Consider the following 16,252-nt stretch of genomic DNA (forward strand, 5'->3'; position numbering starts at 1 on the left):
TCGGCAGCATTCCTTGGACGGCTAAAGCAGCTAGTTGATCATTGGCCAAGCTCAACGAGAAACACAGATTCTTAGTCTCTCAGAATCTCTGAAGAAATTCAGTGCCCGATTCATTAGTCCTCTATTTCATGGTTGTCAAATAGGTTATTTTCTTCTCTCCAGTCCCAGTGTAAAAATATGTATGAAACTTCTTCTCCAGGTTAGCCCAATTGGCAATGAAGTTGACAGGTAGTGACGAAAACCAAGTGAAGGCTGGCCCTGACAGGGACAAGGAGAAGAAACAAACTCGATGGGCATCCTCAACTGATGCTTTGCCCAATTGTGTAAGATACCGACTGACATGTTCTATTGTGCTTGTACCGTCTTGACTAGTGAACTTGGTGAATTCCAGGAGCCTGTAATTTGTAGGAAGAGCGACCAAATCATACCATTCTGGATATGGGCGTTTGTACGAAAAAGTCATTCCTTTTGGCTTCAGACCGAACTGATTCTTCATCATCTCGGTCACCTTGAGCAGCAACTCGTCAGCTTGCGAATTTGGATTTCTCGGTACTTGTTGACCCATCTGTGGATTGAAATCTCGCGTGCCTTGATATCCTGGAATTGGTATCATGTGGAGGGTGCTATAATCCGTGCCATAATGATAGCCTTGTGAAATCTCAATCTATTGGGTCCTTTGCTGGCTTGCTGCTAGAAGTCTCTGATTATAGACATAAGGATCTATATCTCTACGGATCCTTTGAATTGATGGTGCTATCTTCTGAGCCGACGACGGTATGTGGCCTGATGTGCCAAAATTGATCATCTGGTTTTGACTTTGCCCCGCCGGCTGCTGCACATATTATACTAACGGTCTAGGATTGTACTATATCTGATTTGTAGCAGTACCCGGAGTTTGTTCAGATGAACCTTGAAGTGTCTGGACGCCACCATTATCAGTTGGTGCTGCTTCTTGATGACTGGTACCAACTTGATTAGTCCCTTGGGTCAATGGATCTAGAATATTATAACAAGTCGATCCAACCTGACCAACTGGAATTCCATGAATCGCCTATTTCATGGCATTATGAAATGCGTCAACAAAAGCTTCATTGTGGCTTGATATGGCATCACGAACAGACTTGTCTATGGCTTCCATAAAGAAATGCCTGTCTTCAGCTTCGACCGTATCTGTCTGCCCATGTAGTAGAACTCTTGGTAGTGGAAACTTCTGAATAATTGTGCTGCCACGTGTTTCGGTGTAGGACAACAAACACTTCTTCTAAAATTCTTCCGTAGCTTTGTTGATGGTATCCTTAACTTCATCAGGAAGGTCTTCATAATGTACCATAAGGATGCTGTCATTGTTGTGAACCGCCATGACGATTGTGGTGTCCCACCGAGCATGCCAGAAACATGTGTCGACACAGAATTTCATCCCGTGCCAAGGACACACGCAGCAAGCCGGAAGGGTCCGCTCGATGGAGCATATCCGCCTAGCTTCAGCGCAGGGGTGGTCGATCCTGCGCAATCCTTCCGAGGCATGCCAGTCAATTTGACCCTACAATTGACAAGGAGAGAAAGTTCATCAGTAATTAAGGGCGGAACTTGCCAGTGTTGCTAGACAGTTTCGAATGTACAGCTGTGAGAGCCGATATGAAAGGAAATCGGCTAAATAGCCAATTCCAGTATATTCATGAGAATAAGTCAGTTAGAGCTCATGGGGTCGTGTGAAGAGAATCGGTTATCATTCAGGATAAACATCATTTAAACGAATATTAATCAATAGCAATAAGATATCAATGATGATCGGTCCATACTGAGCCAACGACTACGAGTAACCGAACTCCTTTTTATATAAAGAAACAATTTAACATCACTTAATCATTTAATAAAGATAAATCTAATGAACATATTAGATCTCATCTATCGCCATGACCAGTGGGGCATGAGGCAGAATCATGCAGGCCGTAGAAACAACAATAGACTCGATGACCCTAACTCATTACTAATATCAGTGGGGCATGAGGCAGAATCAAGCAGGCCGTAATACAATAATAAGATCATGGGGCTAACACATCTTTCAACTTATCCCTACTTCAACGATCTCGTGATGTGAACTGTTCGTGAAAGCATTCGATATCGGCTAAACAGCCGATTCAGGCATAGCGCACAGTTAAGGTCATGTCTTCTCAGGAACGGGTCTATCAACCAACGATCCCCACTCCATGGTGCCAATAGTGGGGTGAGAGGTAGAATCCCACAGGCCATGATGACGGGCCATGAAACGATTCTCGCTAATCGATAGATCTACTCAAGATTGAACATGCCTTAACCGCACGCTATGCACAATTAAGATTGACGCAAAACAGCCGATAAAAGCATAACTCATCGCTTAAGATGCAGATTAGATCAGTTCTAGATTAGCAAACGATGAGTTAAACAAGATATAAGGCCGATCCAGATCAATCTCAATCAGGCGGAGTGATATTGCTATAATTAGATAAATAATGAAAGCAATAAGCAATATCAGTAACTTAATGAATCTACCAAAGACTACCACTCTAAGATAGAGCTGATAACTTGACCTTGATCCAATTCAAGCAGTGGGGTGTGAGGCAGAATCACACAGGTCATACTTGAATTAGACAAGAGTCGATAACTAGCTTATACCAGAGCCACAGTGGGGGTCGACTGGATCGATGCAGCCATACGAACAGAGGTATAAACCATGACGGTACTTACAACAAGCAGTGGAGGTCGACCGGATCGATGCAGCCGTACTTGCCGAAGAACTCGCCGAGATCTACTCTACTCCTACTCCTAAGGAGTGGCCGGAGCTAAAAAAAGTAATTGACTTGTATTTGATTGATTGGTTGATTCTTACAATAGCCGGGGTTTGGTATTTATACCCAGAGCCTAAAATGAACCTTACTCGAGTATGACTCAATACAATCTTTGGTATAATGAAAACATTCCTAATTTAAGATAACTTGGACTCTAATCTTTCCCTTTTTGAGAGTCCATCACATTCCGTCCTGGCGCTGATTGTAGCCTTTGTCCTTATCTGCCGGCGCTATCTGAAGAAAGCTGATTATAATTCTTGCATCTGAATCGGCTAGTTCCGATCTGCATGTAATTGATTCCTTGACGACATGATCTTGGGATCTTGAGTCACCGCGACCTTCTTTCCAAATTTTGGTGTAAACAGGTGCCAAAGGAAATCATTTCCAACATGAAAAGCACCAAGAAGGTTTGGATCCCGAAAGGGAAGTGAGAAGTCCGATGGACTTCGGAGAATTTGGAGACTTGGCAAAGTATGGATGCATTTCATAGGGTGCATCATGATGGATAAAATCATTGCCAAGTGGGTTAGTGAATACTATGGACCCAAAATCCCCTTCTCATGTTAGGTAACTAGATTCAATTTGCTTCAAGTGCTACTAGATTTAATCTCCTACAAGTGGCATCTTTAAGCGTCTAGTTACTCTTCATGCCTAGGTTTGCATTTGCATGCTTATATATTTTGTCATGCATAGACTAGGTATATCTTATGGTAGGCTTGCTCGGTTTCTTTCTTATTCCTTGGAGCAATCCTACATGGTTTAAAAATTTTTAGGAGCATAGCACATATGTTGTCTTTCGATTGTTCATCTAATATGTGCCAAAGTCCAAATTGTAGATAATTTCTCCCGAATATCGCCTTCGAAAATGACTCTCACATTCATGTGATGTCATCTTTCAAGTGGTATTTTTTACTCTAAAATTAATGTGCATGTTTCCTACAAGTATTCCATACTTGTGTGCACAAATTTAGGAGGAGGTTACTCTACATGTTGGATGCTTTGAGACTAACACCTTTTTAAGCTTATTATGTGTATAGTATTCTCATTGCAAGGAAAATAGAGTCCCCGGAATTAAGCATCATACTTCAAATATCCACCACCTATTGCAAGTGGTAGAAATCAAATTGGTTTCCACATGTGGTATTTCTAAACCAATATCATCATGTTGATTTCATTTTGATATTTATATGCTTTCTCCATACATTATATAGATTAAATTCCATTGAGCAATAATTTGCCAATTATGCATATGCTTTGCCTTCTACCAATTGTATGCATATATTTAGGGAGAGATTAATCTATATAATGTGAGAGCCAAATTTTGTGAAATATTCCTCTCTACACACAAAGGATCACAAAGTTTGACCCTCCCTTGTGCTACTAATGTATTCCTTTTCGGTGTTTGATTCTAAAGGAGGAGAATTTAGAGGACCAAAAGCAAGCATTAGTTTGTAGGACCAAAAGCTAGATCATAATAATTTACAAGTGGTAATGGTCTACAAGTGGTAATGATCCGAGAAAGGGAGGATAGTGGATTATGGATTAGTCTATGTAATGGGAAATTTTATAGGAAGCAAGGCTTAAATCCATAATGCCACATGGGGACATTTGCAAGGGCAAGATAAGTTTTTGTGTGGTATTCTTTAGTTTTACAAGTAGTATCTTTTAGCATCATATAACCTTGCCCCTTGCATTGCATCCTAGCAAGTAGGTAGTTTTCAAATTTGAAAATTCTATTATTTGCTTGCTTTGGTCGTGTTGTCATCAATCACCAAAAAGGAGAAGATTGTAAGGAAAATGGACCCTAGGCCCATTTACTTTGGATTTTGGTGTTTGATGACCAATACAATCAAGATTGGACTAATGAATTTGCAAGTGATTGTTTTGTAGTTCAATAGGGTGCAAGACGTGACTTGGACGAAGGCGACGTGATGATCCGATGATCAACACCATAAGCAAGACCCTAAGAGCACAAGAGAAGACCCAAGATATCAAGCAAAGTCCAAGCATGAAGATAGGAACCAAGCCGTACGCAAGATCGCGAAGAAACAAACTCACAGAGGTGATCGGACGCTGGCGGAAAGTGATCGGACGCTCCGATCAAGAGGCTCGGCAACAACAGGCGTCAGCAGCAGCGATTGGACGCTGGACCGGACACTGGCGGCAAATCGACCGGACGCAAAACTGCAGCGTCTGATCGAGTACAGAAAGGTTCCAGAGCGACGAAATTGCAACCGGACACGTCCGGTGGCATATGACCGGACGCTGGCAGCGTCCGATCAGTTGATCACGGCTCTAACGGTCGGGACGACCGGATGCGTCCGGTCAGGACGTGATCAGCGTCCGGTCAAGTAGCAGAAAAGCGGATTTCGTCCCCAACGGCTACTTTCTCAGTGGGGCTTATAAATACAACCCCCAACCGACCAAATGAGTTATGTGGAGCTGAGGAAGCATATCAAGGGTGTTAATACACCATTTTAGTGATCTCCACTTATATAGTGCTTAGTGATTCATTAGGTGATTAGCGTAGGTGCTTTTGCGAAGTGCTTAGGTTGATTAGACCACCGCTTATGCTCTTGCTCTAGGTTTAGGCCTAGTGTTTAGTGATGTTTGCATACCTCTTACCACTTGGTGCTTGCGCGCACCATTGTTGTACATCGGTGGGGCTTGTAGTCTTGCGAGATCACACCAACCGCGGTTGTGGTGTGGCCGCCACCATGTACCGGAGGGAACAAGGCCCGCGGCATTTTGGCCGGAAGCTTGATAGTGAAGACGGCGAGGAGCATCTGGGAGAGGCTTGCCGGAAGGCACGTCGGAGACCCACTTGCGCGTGGAGAAGGCCCGAGGCTATCCACGGAGTTACCTGACCGGGAGCTTGGCCCTTGCGAGGGATTCCTTGTGAAGGGCTCCAACGAGGACTAGGGGAAAGCTTACGTGCTTCTCGATACCTCAATAAAAATACCGGAGTCGTCGATGGGAGTTTGCATATCTTTACCTTGCTCTTTAGCTTCCGCATTTACATTCATTGTATTACTTCTTTTGCGGTAGAGATAGCAACACACTAACAAAACCATAGGCGCACTTTTAGATAGTTTATCTTTTGCATAGGTTTTGCCAAGGTTAGTAAAAGAGGCCATAGTTTAAGAAGTAGATTTTTAAGTTGCCTAAGTCACCTCCTCTTAGGCGTCACGGTCCCCTACAGCTTCCTTCCGTGGCTAATTTAGTTTGTGTAACCTTGTTAGTCACATTGCTTAGTTTGTGTAGCTAAGTAATTTACGCTCTCTAATTTGACATTGGTTGCCTTGTTATTGAGCATTACTAGTGAGCTTAGGTAACTTTGTGCTTTTGCTTACTAGCATGTGTAGGAGCTCCCCCGTTGCTTGAATTACTAGTGACATAGGTTTGTATGACCTTACTTCTAAAATTAATTAGGTAAGCTCTAGCTAGTCTGGTACCTTAATTGCTTAATTAGGATCTTTACAAGGTGCTAGAGAACATAGATAGAGGGGTATAGTCTTGGCTAGACCGATTATTTTAATTTCGCATTTGTTTCGGTTAACCGGCACGATTAAATTTAGAAAGGACTATTCAATCCCCTCTAGCCCGCCATCTCGACCTTTCACGAGCACGGTGGCCTGCTCGGCAAGCACCACCTGCAACACCCCCTGGCGAGCGGCCAGCAGCTGACAAGCACCCCCTGTCTAGCGAGCACGACCAGGCCAGCAGCTTGCGAGCACCCTTGGCTGGCAAGCACACGAGTTCGAGATAGGGAGAAGAGACACAGGCTCCATAACATCTTTCTTCTCCCTGTTGCTTTGAATAGAGAGACCGGAAGGAGAGAGAGATTGAGAGAGAAGATAGGACTGGAGAGGATAAGTTAGCCACATGATAGGAGTAGATATTTGTGTGGTCGAAAAAATACGTCAACCACGAGAGGCCATGTAGCGTCGTTGTCTGGACGGGAGACGGACACTCGTGGTGGAGCATTACCGTTGTTAGGAAAGCCTGAAGACAGCTGACGGCCAAGCTAACGAAAGAAAGTTGGCGTAGGCAAATGTAAGTTACGCTCCAATTCTCTTCGGGGGCAATGGGATTCAGTGCTAAGTCGCTCTGCACTGCTACATCCTCGCCGATCGCCCAACGCTCCAATTACAATTCCCTACTACAAGACATTCGGGGCAAGGGGATTCGGTGATTGACGACCCTAAGCGTGCAACTACAATCTTCAAGATCAAGATTCGAGAGCGTGCTACTTTGCAGTGGCAATACAAGGAAAGAGCTACCTATGCCCCTACCTGTCATTTCGTCAAATTTTTTGCTCCCCGTTTTTTTTGCTTGCAGCATTAGTTTTGGGCACATCACAAAAAAGCCTGTCTCATGACTCACCATTTATTCATTCAATTCAATCTAACCATCACAAAAGGTCAAAAGCGCCTGTTTCATTATGGCGGACTCGCCATTTATTCATCTATTCAGCCCGAGCACAATCAGTTTCTTTCTACTGTCACTTCTGATAATTAACTAAAGAGGTTCCGCTGACTGGTTGTAATTGTACATAATCTCAATGGGATACACAAACATGCCGCACCAGAGCAAAACACGTCACAGATCCCTCGCATTCTCTCTCTTTGCCCTCCCTCCCCTCTCGCAAAAACTAAACTTGGTGGCTTGGCGCTGCCAAGCATGTTAGCGCCAGGTGTTCTCCCCCTCCTCTCCCATGCTTACACAGCCACAGCGCATCCACGCAATGGATGTTTACAGCTCGTCCTTCACGGGCTCGGCCTTCTCGGCCGCATCTGCTGCCTTCTCGGAGGATGTCGGTGTCGCCTGGGTGGCGCCGGCGGTCTCCTTGCTCTTCTTGATGAAGTCGACGATCTCATCAGCTGTCCTGCCGCTGTCGTAAGAGGTGACCTTCCCGCTGGGGGTCACAAAGTACATGGTCGGGTAGCCTTGGACCTCGAACTCACTGGGTACGTCATTGGCGGTTGCATCCTGGAAACAATGTAGGGTTAAGCCACAATGGTTTTTGTAAGAAAGGTTCAGGAGTAACAGTGACAAGACTCGTGGGGAAGAAACGGACCATCTTAGCAATCACAACTTCCTCATCACTCAGGAGAGTGGTGGCTGCCTCTTCCAAGATGGGCGCCAGCTTCTTGCAGTGTCCACACCAGGGGGCATAGAATTCAATAAGAACTGCAACAGAATTAGATATATCAAGATTATTTCAATCTATTATAAAAAAAGACTTCCATCCCTGGGACAAAGACAAGAACTACATGCTAAACAGAATTAAGAACTACAGAATTAGATATATATCAAGATTATTCAATCTATTATATAAAGAATTCCATCACTGGGAAAAAGAAAGAACTGCATGCTAAACGTAATTTCTGAAATTACGCCTACCATAAACCTAATTTGATGAAATAGAACAGAATAATCAGGATGTGTACCATTTTTGCCAGACTTGAAGACAAAATCGTGGATGTTGTCAGCCACAACCACCTTAACAGGCTCATTGTTGACCTCAGGAATAGGCTCAGACTTCTTGAACGGCGTCAATTTGCCATCCTACAAATATAACAGATCAATGAGCTCTACAACCATATCATATTAATTAAACAAAACAAATAATCACAAGAGTGTATTAAAGTTCAAGCAGTACTTACAAAGTACTCCTTCAACCAAGAGACAATCTGGTCAGCCTCAATGTGATCCTTCAAGAACTTCTTGGAATCACCATCCTGGATGAGGATAAGGGGTGTCTGGTCCTCTTTCAGACCAAAGTACTGTCATTTCAACAGTTTGACTGTTAGGATAGAGGGTTTCGGTAAAAAATTAAAAAACATCATGTAGAAGGGGAAGTGAGAACCAAACCTGGAAGGCACCCTGGCTGGCTTCAATGTCACCAATAAGGAACTTGATTTCCTTGTTCTGGAATTCCTCTGCGGCAGCAGAGTAAACAGACTTGAAAGAATCAAAAGGTCCAGTGGAGAAGTTCAAAAACAGCATAGCCTGCCAAACATTTGGTGTCACAGAACAGTGAAAATAGTCAGTAATAAGTTAAAAACATTGCGCGATGCTGTAAACATCCTTTTCCAACCCACAAGAATTCAAACTACAAAATTTAAAATATGAATAGAACAAGCTGTTACATAAATCCAGAAACTTCGTTGATGGCACTAGAAATATACTTCACAATAAGTGATGCAGACTCCAAATTGCCAAGCATTGCATTCATTCAATAGAGTTAACATGGCACACTAAGGCCCTCTTTGGTTGAGCTGTGGCTGTGGGAAAAAGCTGCTGTGGGCTGTGAGCTGTGGAAAAGCTGCTGTGGGCTGTGAGCTGTAGAAAAGCTGAAAGCTGTTTGGTTAAACAAGTATAAAATATACCTTTTATCTTTATCTCTCTTGAAACAACTATGGAAGAGCTTTTTATTCCACCAATTTCGAAAAGCAGGAAGCCAAAAGCCAAAAGCAGGGTCAAACCAGCTTTCAAAAATGAACTACGGAAAAGCAGCTGCTTCTGAAAAAGCACCCTCCAAAAGCAGCCCCTTTGGTTGGGCTTTTGGCTTTTGGGGCCAAAAGCCAAAGCCAAAAGCCCAACCAAACAGGGCCTAAAGCTAGTTGGATGCAGACATGGATCAAATTGAGTTGATATCCAGTAGTAAATAAAGTTACAAAAAAAATGGCCAAGTTAACCAACAATTGGCCGATAGAAGTGCTCAAACTATTTCGAGCAGAAATGTCATGTTATTACCTTGGGGGCTGTGCTTTGGAAGAACTTCATGAGGTATGGGTGGTTGTCAGGGTTCTTGTCAAAAGTGACAACTCTAGGGGTGCTGGTAGCATCAATAAACTTCTCAAGAGCAGCGACATCAAAATCCTGCACAATGTAGCAGCAATGTGTCACTAACGACAATCACATGACATTAATATAGATGGTATGCTTAATTATCAGTACGAAATCCATGAGTGCTACCAAAACTATCACCAAATGTAACAGAGAAGGTGAGTAAAACCTTGTTGTCAACAACAAGCTCATCAAAAGGCTTCAGCAGCCTGACCAATGGCCTCTCCACAGCTGCATCACCACGTGGGAGGTGGTTGGCGTGCAAAGTGTGGCCAAAGTCATAGTCAGACCTGAGCTTCTCAGCGACCTCCATGAAGTTTGTAAATTCAGTGCCGCTGAATTCTGTGAAGACACCAACCTATAAAATTGCAATTATTATGTATAGTCAGTTGTCAGTTCAAAAGCATCACTTGGCCTGCACATCATAATACAGATTAAATGATTACTAAATAAAAACACATGGAAACTTTGAATTAGAAGCTTACAATGTAGATCTTCTTGTCATCGAAATGGGTCGCAACATCTTCCGGTGACTTGAGCTCCTTGGACGCAGGGCCAACCTGCTTCTTCAAGTAATCGACAATGCCATCAGCCTCCCTAGGGCCCTTGTATTCCTGAATGTTCTTCCCATGGTTCCTGAAGATCTTGAGGGTTGGGAACCCTTGGATCTCGTACTTGGTAGCAAGCGGCCTGTTCTTCTCCTCGTTAGCGTCAACCTTAGCGAGAACAATCGGTGGGTCGTGCTTGCTAAGTGCCTTGGCCGCATTCTCATACTGAAACATCACAGAAAACGCAGTTTAGCATATGAGACCGAACCAATCAGAACACAGACTTTCTGTAAGTAAAGGGAGTGAACACAGGATAGGAGAAGAATTATTACCTCTGGAGCAAGTTTCTTGCAGTGTCCACACCTGCAAATTCGGTTTGACCACTTTAGCTACAACAATTAATAGAGATCATGTAACGATAGCAACAGTGAAAACACATAAGCAACACATCAGCGAAGTTGCCAACTTGCAAGTGTGCCCCAACAGTAATCACACAGAAACAATACCACCTCAGTATAGTTGCAAGTGCGGGCCTAATTCTGCATACATGTGACAACAACAAAAAAGCATCGCACAGACGTCAAATCAAGCACACCAACCGCAGAAAACGAACAAAACCGGCGATTCATCAACCTTGAGCCACCGAGTACACCAGACCAAACAACAAATCCACGAAAACAACTACTACCAGAACTTAGCACTACTCATCTGAGTGTGGAACTGGAACTTCGCGCTGCCTCAGGGGTGCACAGAAAACAAAAGAAATCCACGCTACGAACAGCGACCAAAACAAATCCGGGCGAAGAACAGCGACCAAATCAGCGCAACCGCGACTCCAAACGGCCCGTCACATCACCAAAACCCAATCCAAGGCCTGGTTTAGATTGCAAATTTTTGCAATCTGGACACTGTAGCACGTTTCGTTTATATTTGACAAACTTTGTCCGATTATGGACTACCTAGCTCAAAAGATTCGTCTCGTGATTTACAACCAAACTGTGCAATTAGTTATTTTTTTTCCCTACATTTAATGCTCCATGCATGCGTCAAAAAAATTGATGTGATGGAGAGAGAGTAAAAAAACTTATTTTGAGGCCATCTAAACAAGGCCCAAGCACAAGTCCCGCATCTGAACAGTACCACCCAACCAAGCATCTCTCCAAGCCCACAGCGGAATCTCCGATCCGAGCCCGCTAAACCCTCGCGACCCGAGAGCGAGATCTACCCGTACGAATCGGTCAAGCGGGGGGTAGCGCGCGCGAGCAACTCACCAGGGGGCGTAGAACTCGACGACCATGAAGGGGTGCTTGGCGACGGCCTCGTCGAAGCTGTCGACGTCGAGGGTGAGCACGGCCTCGGCCGCACCCTCCGAAGCGGCGGCGGCGGGCTCCTCCGCCCGCGCGGGGAGCGCGACGGCGGCGAGCGCGAGCAGCAGCGAGATCCAGCAGGCCTTGGAGGAGCGGATCGCCATGGCGGAGCAGCGCAGTGTGGCTTGCCCGGGTCAGATTTCGTCCGGAGGGAGGATGACAGCACAGTGGGGTTTAATAGGGCGGGGCACGCGAGGAGGCCACAGGGGCGCGGGCCCCTGCCGCCCGGGCCCCACCGGCAGCGGGCGGCCCGCGCGCGGGGGTCACGTTTGCGGTTGGGTCCCTGTGGTTATCGCGAATGGCTTCGGATAATCGGCGTCATTAAGAGGCGCTAAAGGATGGTGGGATAGAAAAAGACCGCGTCGCCTGCTTTTTTAGGATGTAATTAATCGTAAATTAGGGGGGGCTATAAACAGTGGGCGGTCCTAAACAGGAGGAGTAGGCTGTGTAGGGTGTCCTTGCACGGCTCGCGCGCGTGCCACGCGCCGCCGGGGACACGGTGGCGGGCGGCCACGTACATGGGCGGGGCATGGACCTATGGGGGCGCGCCACGTCACGGATGTGACATGTCCACGGCCTCTGATTAGCCGCGCGACGTAGTAGGCCGTAGGCGTATATACGGATCAGGAGACGTGGAGAGAGGTGGGGCGAATACCGTATATTGCTGTGAACATGATGGTATGTATAGGAGTGTAGGATTAAATTAAATTAAATTTAATACGGTTTTGTGACAAAATTAAAGTGGACCGTATGTGTTCGACATAGGGGCGTATTGTTAGCAGCAAGGGGGACTGGGGATCAGAGGAATCGGAATTGGGAATTGGAGACCAGAAGCACAGCAAGGGATAGGAACTAGATGAAAGTTCTTAGTAGGAAGGTTCAAAGTTTACAATACTGCAATCCGAATATAATCCCAGGGAGGAAGTACAGCAGGAGATTAGGAACAGAGAAGCAGAGCTATCTACTAGAAGTAATATGGGTACAGAGAGAGGGATGAGGAAGATGAGCAGCAAGCAGAGGAAGGAGGAAGATGAGCAGTAATGATATTTCTTCGATGCCTTCTCTGGGAATCCACCGATGCCTTTGTTAGAGCAACTCCAGCCCAGCATGCAAATTGGGCCTCTATTTTTTTCATTTGCATGCTGGCCTGCAAAAAATAGGGACCCAAATTTGCTTCCAACTCTAGCCCAACACCCTATTCCAGCCCAAGAACGCCCCGCACACGCGCCGCCGGCGCCCCGCACACGCGCCCCGCCCGCGTGCCGCCAGCTCCAGCGCTCCGCCTGATCCACGCCACCGACGGCGAGCTGAAGCCCCTGGACCGCACGAAGCCGCCTCGACGTCGACCGCCGGAACCACCTCGCCGCGCGACGCCCTCGCGCTGCGCCGTCCCGACTGCATCCCAGCTCGCCGTGAACCGCGACCCGGACGACATCTTCACGAGCCCTAGTGAGCAACCCCCTGCCCAAGGCCCTTCCTTTCCTCTGTGTTGGACCTCCCATGCCTGTCCTGGCCTTCGCGCATCGATGCCCCTGTCCCGGTCTGTCCCGGCCTTCACATTTTCACTACCATGAGCAACTTCAGTGCTTAGCTCTCTCTGTGCAGCAGCAGCCTCTTCCAGCTGTGCATCTTCATCATTTCCTAAAGGGCCAGTGCTTGGAGCCACCTTTTCGTCTTGGCTGAGTAGCTCGCTAGATACGTCTACCATGGCCTCAGCAGATGGAGGCAGTTGCTGTTCTGTGTCAGCTTCATCAGTCTTTGCATTTTCAGCACGAGGAGCAGATTCCTCATTTACTGGTCCTTGAGCAGAAGCTTCATTTTCCGTTTTCACATTTTCATTATTCCCCAAAGGGTCACTGCTTGGAGCCTCCTCCACCCCCTGGCTGGGCTGCTCACTACACAATATCATGGCCTCCTCACCAGAGGAAGGGGCCAATTTCAGTTCAGTGTAAGATTCACCACCATGAGACTGAGCATCTTTGCATACTTCACCAGATGCACGAGACTCAGTATCTTTGTTTACTTCGCTGATGGTAGAAGTAGTGTTAGTTTCTATGCTACCCCCTTGACTAGGAACAACAGTTTCTTGAACAGGCTTCGATTCCACAACAGTTTCAGATGAAACAACAATGTCACCCTCTGCTGCACATTCATCCCCTGTACTAGTTGCCAGTTCCACTTGCATAACAGAAGTTTCATCAATTGCCTTGGGTTCTGCAATGTGCTCAGATTGGGAAGCAAACATTGGTTCAACCATCAACGCAGCAGTTGTAGGAGAATCATTCTGCCAATCCATGTTCTCTGGGAGGGTAGAGATGGTTTGAGTAGGCAGAGTTTCTTGGCGATCAACACCAGCAGTTGTGTAACTGATTGCTCCATGTTTGTTCTTGTTGCACTAAGGTGGAAGATGAGATGTCGAAATCAAAAGATTACACTTTTTATAGGTAGAAGAAAGCAATAGCAATACAAACTTTTCTGTTAACTTTTTCCCTTTTTTTTGTTGCTATGGCAGATGTCAAAGTTTGGAACTAGAGCTCGTCGAGGGTGGGATGAAGAGGATGAATCTGATGATGACGACCTCTTCATCATTGCTGGTCTTCTTGAGGGCTCGAGGAGAAACAAGCGCAAGAAAAAGTTTCGTGGATCGTTGCCGGGTCGCCGCAAAGTGCCACGGAACATTTCTGAAGGTCACAATCGCATCTACCTAGACTACTTCGCGGACCAGTGTGTATACAGTGAGAAACATTTCAGAAGGAGGTTTCGGATGTCCAGGTCGCTCTTTTCTGCGGATAGTGGATGCAGTGGAGTCTCATGATGACTATTTCCGTCAGAAGCCCGATGCCATCGGAACTCTTGGCGCCTCTCCCATACAGAAGGTTGTTGCCGCCATTCGGATGCTTGCCTACGGTATTTCGGTCGACTTTTTGGATGAGTATGTGAGGATGGGAGAGAGCACAATCATTGAGTGTCTGAAACATTTTGTGAAGGCTGTCGTCGAGGTCTTTGGTGAAGAATACTTGAGGGCCCCCAATGCCCAGGACACAGCCAGGCTGTTGGCAATTAATAGTGCAAGAGGGTTCCCAGGAATGCTTGGTTCCGTTGATTGCATGCATTGGAAATGGGACAAGTGCCCAGTAGGTTGGAAAGGAGCATACGAAGGGAAAGAAGATGGGCCGACCATGATCCTTGAGGCCGTTGCATCACAAGATCTATGGATCTAGCATGCATTCTTCGGCCTTCCAGGTTCTCTAAATGATATCAACGTTTTGCGCCGCTCTCCACTCTTCCAAAGTCTGACCTCTGGGACGGCACCACAAGTGGAATACATGGTCAATGGAAACAAGTACACAATGGGGTACTATCTTGCTGATGGGATATACCCAGCCTGGGCAACGTTTGTCAAAGCTTTTCAACATCCACAGGGCAACAAGAAGATCCACTTCACAATGGCACAAGAAGCAGCGAGGAAAGATGTGGAAAGAGCGTTTGGGGTGCTCCAAGCTCGCTTTGCAATTGTGCGGGGTCCTGCAAGAATGTGGCATAAGGAAGATCTATGGTACATAATGCAAGCTTGTGTAGTCTTGCACAACATGATCATTGAGGGTGAGCGAGATGAGGAAGATGATTTTAACTACCATCAGGAGGGTGTCCCTGTGTTGCAACCTATGGACTACCAACGTCGTAATCCGCTTGTGCTAGAGGACTTCCTGAAGATACACGACGAGATTGAGGATAGGTCTTCACATGAGCGACTTCGTGATGATCTTGTAGAGCACTTGTGGGCAATTCATAGTTCAAGCTAGTGATAGATTTCAAGCTTGTCCCTGTCTTGTAATGTTGATAACGCGGGTAGTAGTGGTGTTTTGATTAGGTGTTACATGTTATGGGGTTTAGGATGCAGAGAAGATCTTACTAGTTGATAGTTTGTGCGGTGCAAGTTTCTCTTTATTTGGTTGTCTAGGATGATGTGTGTTTGTGACTAGTATCATGCTTGCTACTTATATGGAAGAATCTGAGGATTCGTTTTAACCATCTCAAGCCATGTGGTTTTGTTGAATAATTAGAATTTACTCTTGCTCCAATGATTGTTATTTCATAATGCATATCAATTTAATTTCTGTATATTGATCCTGCCATTTGCATTACCTGGGAATGAGTTTGTGTGTATAGCTGTCAGTATATCTTTTATGCCATAACGCAGATGACAATGTGCCATTAGAAACTGCAGAGAAATTTCCGAAGGATACGAGGAGATCATTTCCTGTCCTTTTGAGGCCTTCTCAAATGCATCTTTTGCTTTCTCATTGTCCTTTCTGAACCTATACGCAATTGCTTTAAAGAAGAAATGAATTTCACTTATATGCTCCCCGGTGAAAAAATTGCTATCAAGAAAAATGTGGTTACTCTTTCAGTATCTGAATACTAATGTAGTCACTTCCACTCTTTCAGTGTCTGAGAACCACCTGCAATTGCTTGAAGCAATACAATTTTAATTTCCTCAAATTGACTCTTATTTGATGTAGTAGAATATTCTTAGACTTAAGCTATCAACCAATCATGTCCTGAAAGGTTAAGCTCTCAAGTTTCTTAGAATGAACGAGAACAGAAAACCTGAGACTATTAGCTACTGGGCCATCTCTACTTTGCAGCAGAATCT

General features: G+C 45.5%; 1 protein-coding gene and 1 pseudogene across 1 annotated transcript; one reads left to right on the forward strand and one right to left on the reverse strand.

Moving 5' to 3' along the window:
* Positions 1-7,196: 7,196 nt before the first annotated feature.
* On the reverse strand, positions 7,197-11,760 carry LOC136486514 (protein disulfide-isomerase). Its single transcript, XM_066483427.1, has 10 exons — positions 11,500-11,760; positions 10,561-10,591; positions 10,166-10,453; positions 9,850-10,038; positions 9,588-9,713; positions 8,703-8,840; positions 8,495-8,614; positions 8,279-8,396; positions 7,906-8,018; positions 7,197-7,817 (listed from the first exon to the last, which is right to left on the reverse strand). The coding sequence occupies exons 1-10, from the start codon at positions 11,697-11,699 to the stop codon at positions 7,581-7,583; spliced, it is 1,560 nt and encodes a 519-aa protein (XP_066339524.1). The 5' UTR covers positions 11,700-11,760; the 3' UTR covers positions 7,197-7,580.
* Positions 11,761-14,107: 2,347 nt separating this feature from the next.
* On the forward strand, positions 14,108-15,412 carry LOC136488434 (protein ALP1-like; annotated as a pseudogene).
* Positions 15,413-16,252: the final 840 nt, after the last annotated feature.

This window comes from Miscanthus floridulus, chromosome 10, assembly GCF_019320115.1.
Source record: "Miscanthus floridulus cultivar M001 chromosome 10, ASM1932011v1, whole genome shotgun sequence".
NCBI classification, from domain to species: domain Eukaryota; kingdom Viridiplantae; phylum Streptophyta; class Magnoliopsida; order Poales; family Poaceae; genus Miscanthus; species Miscanthus floridulus.